Source organism: Ctenopharyngodon idella, chromosome 3 (assembly GCF_019924925.1).
Source record: "Ctenopharyngodon idella isolate HZGC_01 chromosome 3, HZGC01, whole genome shotgun sequence".
Taxonomy (NCBI): Eukaryota; Metazoa; Chordata; class Actinopteri; order Cypriniformes; family Xenocyprididae; genus Ctenopharyngodon; species Ctenopharyngodon idella.
Window position 1 is genome coordinate 48,877,985 of NC_067222.1, and position 8,625 is coordinate 48,886,609.

The 8,625-nt window shown below is 37.9% G+C and overlaps 1 protein-coding gene across 1 annotated transcript; it reads right to left on the reverse strand.

The window, feature by feature from the left end:
* Positions 1 to 905: 905 nt before the first annotated feature.
* On the reverse strand, positions 906 to 2,133 carry LOC127508872 (piggyBac transposable element-derived protein 4-like). The gene has a single exon (XM_051887339.1). The coding sequence runs from the start codon at positions 1,925 to 1,927 to the stop codon at positions 968 to 970; it is 960 nt and encodes a 319-aa protein (XP_051743299.1). The 5' UTR covers positions 1,928 to 2,133; the 3' UTR covers positions 906 to 967.
* Positions 2,134 to 8,625: the final 6,492 nt, after the last annotated feature.

Consider the following 8,625-nt stretch of genomic DNA (forward strand, 5'->3'; position numbering starts at 1 on the left):
TTGTTGCACGTCACAGATCACAACTGAGTGTCTCTTGCAAATTGGATGATTACACTTTGTGCAAATGATGCTTGTTTTCACATCCCTGGGCAAGCACCATTGGCATCTTTTTCTTTTGGCTGAGTGACCAGCCGTGGAGGGACCAGCTTGGGAAGGACCAGCTTGGGAGGGACCAGCCATGGAGGGACCAGCTTGGGAGGGACCAGCCGTGGAGGGACCAGCTTGGGAGGGACCAGCCGTGGAGGGACCAGCTTGGGAGGGACCAGCCGTGGAGGGACCAGCTTGGGAGGGACCAGCCATGGAGGGACCAGCCGTGGAGGGACCAGCCTTGGAGTAAAATTGCTTCCTCAGATTCCTGCACTTTCCTCATAAGATGCAGAGAGGCTTGTGTGCGAGGAATGTGCCGCCTTGTTTTTATGAAAGGGGACACGAGTGCTCTTCCTAGCTCCTCCAGAAAATGCCTCCTCCTGTAGCTATCCCCCTGTCTCCAGGTCAGATTTATTTCCCTCCAGATGACAAAAGCATTGTAGGCCGAGACATCAATCATGTTAAAAAATACGGCCATGGGCCAGCGAGCCGTCTTCCTCCCACAGGTGTATGTTGCAACAATCTGGAATATCACACACAAGCATACACAAACATTTAGTATTACTGCTGTCATCTAGTGACAGTTAAATTCACTTTACGTGCCATTTAGCTTAGAGTAGCAATTATTAAATATTATAATATACTATTTTATATACACACACACACACACACACACATATTTATATATATATATATATATCTATCTTATCTTTTTATTTCCTAATTGTATAAAATACTTTTCTTATTTTAATTCCAATAATAATTGTTATTATTATCAGCAATAAAAAAATACAAAGTAGCAAATACCTTGTCAAGATTGTCCACTCCACTTTTGGTCCTGTTGTAATATAATATCATCTCTGGTTTCCTGTCTTCTCGTTCACTCACTTCCTGATCTTTGTGAACAGTGCTCATGAGAAGGACATTTAAAAAAAATTTTCGGACAGTAGGACACGATGGTGTGTGTCTCTGTGTAGGCAAACAGAGATGAAAATTTTTCCCAGCCTTGTGGGTTCGTCAGTGCACTTGGCAGCTCTGGCTTGTTCTTTCGAACCGTTCCTACCATCCTTATTCTTTTCTGCAGGAGCTCTGTGCCAAGAGCATAAGACGTAAAAAAATTGTCACACGTGACAATATGCCCTTGAAGGTCATTCATCGTTTCGAGGACTATTCTCTTGCCCAGGTTTTTCTCGTGCTGTGCCCCCGCAGGTTTTCCAGTGTACACCTGCATGTTGAAACAGTAGCTGGTCTTTGCATCACAGGCTGCCCAGATTTTAATTCCATATTTGGCAGGTTTTGATGGCATATATTGTTTGAAAGGGCACCGGCCACTGAAACCGACCAGGCACTCATCAACAGTGATGTTGAGATCCGGACGATACATGAACGGTAGTCTTTCTACCCATTGTTCCCAGATCTCTCGGATAGGTGCCAGCTTATCATTTGCCCTCCTTGCAGCTCTTGTCTTTTTGTCATCAAAGCGTAAAACCCTTGATAGCCGCTTGAAATTTTTCAGTGGCATGGTGGTTCGAAAAATTGCCCTCCCCATCTCACTATGCCATAAACTACATGCAGCTTCATGATGAGATTTTAAAACCCCAGCAAGAATCAGTAGGCCGATGAATGCTTGCATTTCAGTCCAATCAATATTACACCATTCTTCAGCAAACACTCGCTGCCCCTCTAGATTCGTCATTTCAACAAGCATTTTTTGAATGGAGCTCGGAAAAAAGAGCTCAAAAGTTGAACTTATATCTTCAGCTCTGACACAGGCATACCTTGTGGGTCCAGGTGTATGTCTGCGGACCTCCTCTGCCTGCGCTCTCCCTTGTGTCTGCATAGGAGGAATTGAACTCCACAGAATTTCTCCGTTCTTTGAGAGGTAGGTTTCAGGGCCTTCTCTCTCAGGGGCAGGGCCTTCCTCCTCTGAATCTTCATTCTCTGTTGCAAAGTTTGTGGCAGCCTCTGTAAAATCTTCCTCTTCAGAGGTTTCATCAAATGGCTCATCTGGCTCAGTGCTCTCTTCTTCACTAGAATGAAGTAAATACTCCAGGGTCTCTAGGGCAGTATATCTCTTCGCCATTGTGCTGAGTGAACTGTGGGCTGGGCTCAAAGTGGCAATATTTATACCCAAGTTTTTGTTTTCATAAACAGATGCTGTGATTGGTGTTTTGTTTTTATAAACAGGTGCTGCAATAGGCCTGGAGGTTGTTACTAGGGAAGAATTCCATCCTTTGATCTTACTCTGTGTGTGTGCGAGTGTGTGTGTGTGTGTGTGTGTGTGTGAGTGTTCAAGAGAGAGACACAGTTCTCAATGTTCTCTGTTACAGTCTTACCAGTCTCACATCTCTCTCTCTCTCTCTCTCTCTCTCTCTGTGTGTGTGTGTGTGTGTGTGTTTACATGTGTTCAAAAGAGAGACAGTGTGTGGCTTTTGCATTTTGGACCCAATGTCTCCTCTTTATTTGATCCATTGATTTCATTTCACATATTCTCAATTTTCTCTGTTACAGTGTCAAATTACTCTATGTGTGTGTGTGTGTGTGTGTGTGCGCGCACACGTGCCTGTGTGTTCAAGAGAGAAACCGTGTGAGACTTTTGCATTTTGGATCCAATGTCTCCCCATTTTTTTTATTCATTGATTTTATTCCACATATTCTCAATTTTCCCTGTTACAGTCTCATATTTCTCTCTCTCTCTCTCTCTCTCTCTCTCTCTCTGTGTGTGTGTGTGTCTGTGTGTGTCTGTTTTGCAATCTTGATGGCTTACAGTCTCATGCTTTCATTGCTGTGTACTTTTTTTCTTACTTTGTGGTTAAATAATTGATTTTATTTCACACATTTTCCAAAATTAGCTTTTACAGTGACACACGTTCATTTGTGTGTGTGTGTGTGTGTTTATGTGTGTATAAGTGTGTGTGTGTGTGAGTGTGTTTTTCTGTTTTGCACTCTTGATGTTTTAGAGATTCACCCCTTCACTGTTGTATACTTTTTTAGGCTTTTTTTCTTACTTTGTGGTTAAATAATTGATTTTATTTCACACATTTTCCAAAATTAGCTTTTACAGTGACACACGTTAATTTGTGTGTGTGTGTGTTTATGTGTGTATAAGTGTGTGTGTGTGTGAGTGTGTTTTTCTGTTTTGCACTCTTGATGTTTTAGAGATTCACCTCTTCACTGTTGTATACTTTTTTTAGGCATCGTGGCTGATTTGTAGATTGTACGCACAAAAAAATCTCTGTATTTTCGTATTTTTGCCAATTTCCCATTCATTTCCTATGGCGGTCACTTTTGACCGCGAAGACCCCAAGTGTGACTATTATTTTTACGACCACTTAGCCTTGTCGAATCCTGTCCCCAAATTTTTTGTGTGTTCATATACCAAGTACCATAAAAGTCACAAAGTTTCGTACCATTCCGATGAAGCTACGATTTAAAAAAAAAAAAATGTGTAAAATTTTTCGGTCAGAAGTGACCGAAGAACCCTAGTTAATCTATGTTTAATTTATACAGTTATGACTATGCAGAGTTATTTTATATCTGATTATTCAATTTCTGTGGTATTGTACTTACTACTATTAGACCTACCTGAAAAAAATATATAGCATTGTTTTATTTGTATCTTTAAATATTTTTACCTTGGTATCGAGTATTGTGCACTTTTGGTGGTACTGGTACCGAATACTAGATTTTTGGTATCGTGACATCCCTATTTGTTACTAAAAAAAATTTAATTATTATAGTATGTTTTAATAAAGCTAAAATGTTTTAAAAAGCTATAAAAGGCTAAACTATTCCATGTTTGACTCATATTTAAATTATTAAAGAGTTTCCTTTCTATTTTCTATCTGGTCAAGGTTTATAGGGATTTTAAGAAGTAATTAGTTGAATTACTTATTGAGTAATTAAATTACTTTTCAGACAGAGTAAAATTTAGGAAAGTATTTTAAATACAACATTGATGATGTAATTAGTAATTAATTACTTTTTTGAAGTAACTTACCCAACACTGTATAGGGCCCCATTCCTGTATTTTGCCTGGGGCCCCCAAATCACTAAATCCGCCCCTGCCTGCGACAAGGATCTTATCTCATTGTGCACATGCGCAGTTCATTGCAATCGGCACTGACCGCAGCAAACGTTCAAATGTTTGGTTTGTGAAAAAATATGATAGCACTGCCAAATGCAAAACATGTGGTAAAGATATTTTGTGCAAGGGAGGAAGTACCTCTAATATAATGGAACTGTAGCGTCTGGACCAATCAGGCACACAATTATTCATTATATTTAATGAATTACCCATAAACTCACTCTATCAAAGTTCTGTGAACCCATCCCCCTAAAACTGCAACTAGCATCCCAAACGTAGCTAACACATAGGCAGAACTAGGTGTCTTGTTACAGATACATGGTACTTTTTACGATCAGAAAGAATTTTGCAGAGACTAGTGACTCTGACTTCATTCTTTCTGAGAAGGACAAATAAACTCTCTTAATCCTATGTATTCTCTATATAACCACTTGGGAAATGTATAAACATGTATCCAATTTTCCCATTTCATGACTTTCCTTTTATAGGCTTTATTCTATGTATTAATTCTCTCCTTTGAACTATTTTGGTATTAATGTTCCAGAGTTGCAAATGTACAGTTAACTGAAATTACATTGGTAGCATGTTTGGTATCTACAGACTCCAACTTTCGTTTCATATTTGGTAATTTATGTTACATGTTACTCTCTGTGACACATTAGTATTATAAGAATCTAGAAGGTTCTTCTCTCATTCATCCAATCCAGTTTCTTATGCTAATATCCTGCCAAAGTCACAAAGACTCGTAAAGTTCCCTCCGAGGGGGCAACTCCTTATTGGCTGGGACATCTAAGAGGGTGTGACATCTTCACCCCTTATATTCACTGATCACAAGATCAAGCTCTCTTCTCTTTTACTGACAAATGCTGATGTTAAGATGATGCTGTGAGAAGCTAGAAGCTTCTAAGGAACCCCCAAGCTTGTGCCAGGCTTCGGCCTAGACCGTCCATTAACCAAAGATCCTCTGAATCCAACTGGTTCTCTTTCATCAAGACAATATCAGCTAAGATTCAACGGAAGCCTCCACAAATCGCATCAAGACAGTTTTAATTTAACTTGGAGAGATATGCAAGTATCAAACTTATCAAACTTAAAAAGTATTAAACTCATTATCTGATACATTAAATATCCTTCCCCCTTTTAAAGAAGGGCCTGTTAAAACTAAACTGATGGTTTGCTCAAGGCTGTTGATCTGCTGAATTTCAAACAATGCTGTTTCCCTTGGTAAACTGTATGCATGTATGTGTGTGAATGTTAGAGTAATTAAGTGTTTAGTCTAGTTAATAAAGTCTTGTTCATGTCACACGTAAAGTTGTCAGATCCAGACTACAGGCTCTGAGTAGTACTGTACAATAAGATTATTTCCCATAACCTGGAAATGAACATATCTTAGAATTAATAAACAATTAACACTGTGTTCATTGGACAACAGGTTAATTGATTGTAATATTAATTTTATTACATTAAGTTAATTTTATTAACTGATCCAAATATTTATAATTAATTATAACTAGTTATGATTAATTATTCATATTTATTTTGAGCTAATTTGCTACAGAACATTTGCTTCAACATGGCATTTATCTGAAGGAATGCACCGTCTTTAACTCTCCCAGCCGCGAGTCCTGCTACAACGCACCAGATACAGCTAATATTAGCAATAGCAGCGTCTCACACTCAGGTACAAAACACAGATGAAAAGACATTCACCTTCGAATTAGAGCCGTATAATTCTGGATAAATTGACCATCAGTTTTGTTTACTTTATATTTTTAAATAGAGATCATGATTAAATACGTTCAGACAGCTACAAGAAAACATGACGCTCTAGTTTATTTAAAATTATATTAATTTGAATCATTCATTCACTTTTTTACTTTGTTACTGCCTCCAATAGCAACTGCCTATTATATATTTTATGTTGTATCTTTTTGTTGTACCAAAATAGTTTTTTTCTCCCCCCCAAAAAAATAAATATTGGAATCGGAACCGAGAATCAATAAGAAGCGGATTCGATAAGCGGAATCACTCAAATGAAAACGACACCCAATGCTAATTATTACAGGATGACCAGACTGAATTTGATTTAGTGTAAACAGTGTTGACCTACTACAGCACAATAATTACTGTACATATTTCATGGGGTAGGTTGTAAATTATTCTAGCCCCTAAAAATAAAATACAATCATTGATTTTCATTTTGAGACAAGCATTCACTATTTATGGAATTTGGTGCACTAATAATGTCTTACCTGGAATTTGTCCAATAAATCCTCAACTGTGGAATGGCCCAGGAACTGAGAACCATAGTAGCGGAAGCTACTGTTCATTATTTCATCGAACATAACGACGAACGATTCGTCATTAATTTTGCACATTACATGTTCAGTCTATAGTGTTTCATCACCATCTAATGGCCTGCCAGCGGATTTTCATGAATTTGTTTGAATTTGGATTGTTTTGTCAACTGTGTCATCTGTACGTGGAAAACTCGTTTTAAGCATATCGTGACTAAATTACTCATTTGTTCTAAAATTTCCTTTATACAAAAAAAAAAAAAAAAAAAAAAACATTTTGCTCTTGTGAATTCTTTTCACTTCACAAAAGTCACAGCCATAGTGACCATTAAACTGAGCTGTTCCTTTGATGAGAGTTTGTGCTGGAGCATCACATATGGTGTTTTTGAGGATAATGCTCTTCCCATTAATTCTTGCATCTCCTCCATGAAATCATGCGAAAACTCAAAATTCTGTTTCATTGCTCCTGAATAAAGACTGAATAAAGGACTGTTCTTCACTTCATCAATGTTGATAACAGCACACTGAAGTGGCCACATTAAGAGGTTTATGAACTTGAAAACAGGTAACCTATCAATATTGAAAGAAACCTTGTTGTGAGCATATTTAGAAGTGTCTTGCTCAGACAGAGTGTGCTTAATACCTTCCTTTATTCCAAAATATGTACATTTGCCACATATCAAAGAACAATTTACATTGCAGTGAACTTTGATTAACATTGCTGAACAAGGGCATGGAAATTTTCAAATGTACCTTATTTTTCAGTTATTCTGAAACTGCTGGAACAAGGTGTTTTCAACAGTGTTCTTCCATCTACTGGGACATCAACACCATGTTGCCTCAAAATCTTGAGCAAAGGAGTGAAAGCAGTTAAGGTGATTTTAAGGTGTTTCTCCAGAGACAAAGCTAGCTCTGTCACTCCCACTACTAACATCCATGAAATCATTGAGTCTGTGAGTGTCACAGTATGAGAATCATTTGAATTCACTATGAGCTGACATATTACACTGTGAATGAATCATGTGATGTCACATTGTTGGTTCTGTGCTCTACCCTTTGGTTTAGCAATGTACAAGGGCATGGAAATCGAGCAATAGATGATGAAACGTATAATGTAATTTTGAAAGTACTGAGAGGAGAATTTCACATTCCTGTTAACTCTCATGCACTGTTCGTTTTTGGCAACTGCATGTATGGTCTGGGTCAAATTGTACCCTAATTGGATTCAATACAATTTGCCAAAAATAACACTATGAAAAACAACAAAGAATCAGGTCCAAACAGTAAGCTTTTAATCAACACCTATCAAACATTACAAAAAAGTCATATCTGAACATATGATTTATGAAAATGAACATTTTTTAATCATTCTGACTTTTTTTTTTTACATTTATGCTCAAAACATCATAACTGAATAATTTAATATTGCTGTATAATGAAATTACAGTTTACTTTTCCTAAGTTGTCATTTGTTTTGTAGACTCATTTCATAAATTCAAGAAATTACTTCTGACAAGATGAGCACACAGCAACCGTGCTTTCTGCATATGAATTTCTTGCACTTCACACACATGGTGTTTGTTTTTCTGTCATCAGTGGATGGTGTGCAGAATCACGTCTTCCGTTTTTTCCCATCGTGTGTGTTCATTTCTTCATTTTTTGTGGGTCTGACTCCGGATCCAACCAAAACTTGACTCAACCAAAGCTGCAGCAGCTGGTGATCGAAGGCATTATATACTGACACGTCCAAGATGTTGCAGAAAACCACCAAAGGCCAACAGGAAGTCTTACGCTGGTAGCTGTAGGTTGATGTGACCTTGTCCAAATTGTCAACTCCTCCTTTAGTGGAATTATGGTCCAGCATCATTTCTGGTTTCAGGTTGTAATGGGGTCAGATTTTAAAATGGGGTCAGATTTTTAGAGATTAAAAGAATGAGACATAAAGCTGAGGTAAGTTTAAATAAGAATGGTGTATTTAAAAGCATACAGTTCAAAGCACCATATCCTAAAACAGTCCAAGTGTGCTGATAAGTCCCAATGTGCGTGTCCACCAGTGTATATACAAAAGTCCATGGTAGTGATAACCCAAAGGTTTGGAGTTGTGACTGGAAAGGTGAGTCCACAAAATGTTAGCTCCACAATCCAGGAAATTTG

What these genes read in the sequence shown, in the direction of transcription:
- LOC127508872 (XM_051887339.1), bottom strand. Translation starts at nt 1,927, where the DNA reads ATGCAGACACAAGGGAGAGCGCAGGCAGAGGAGGTCCGCAGACATACA.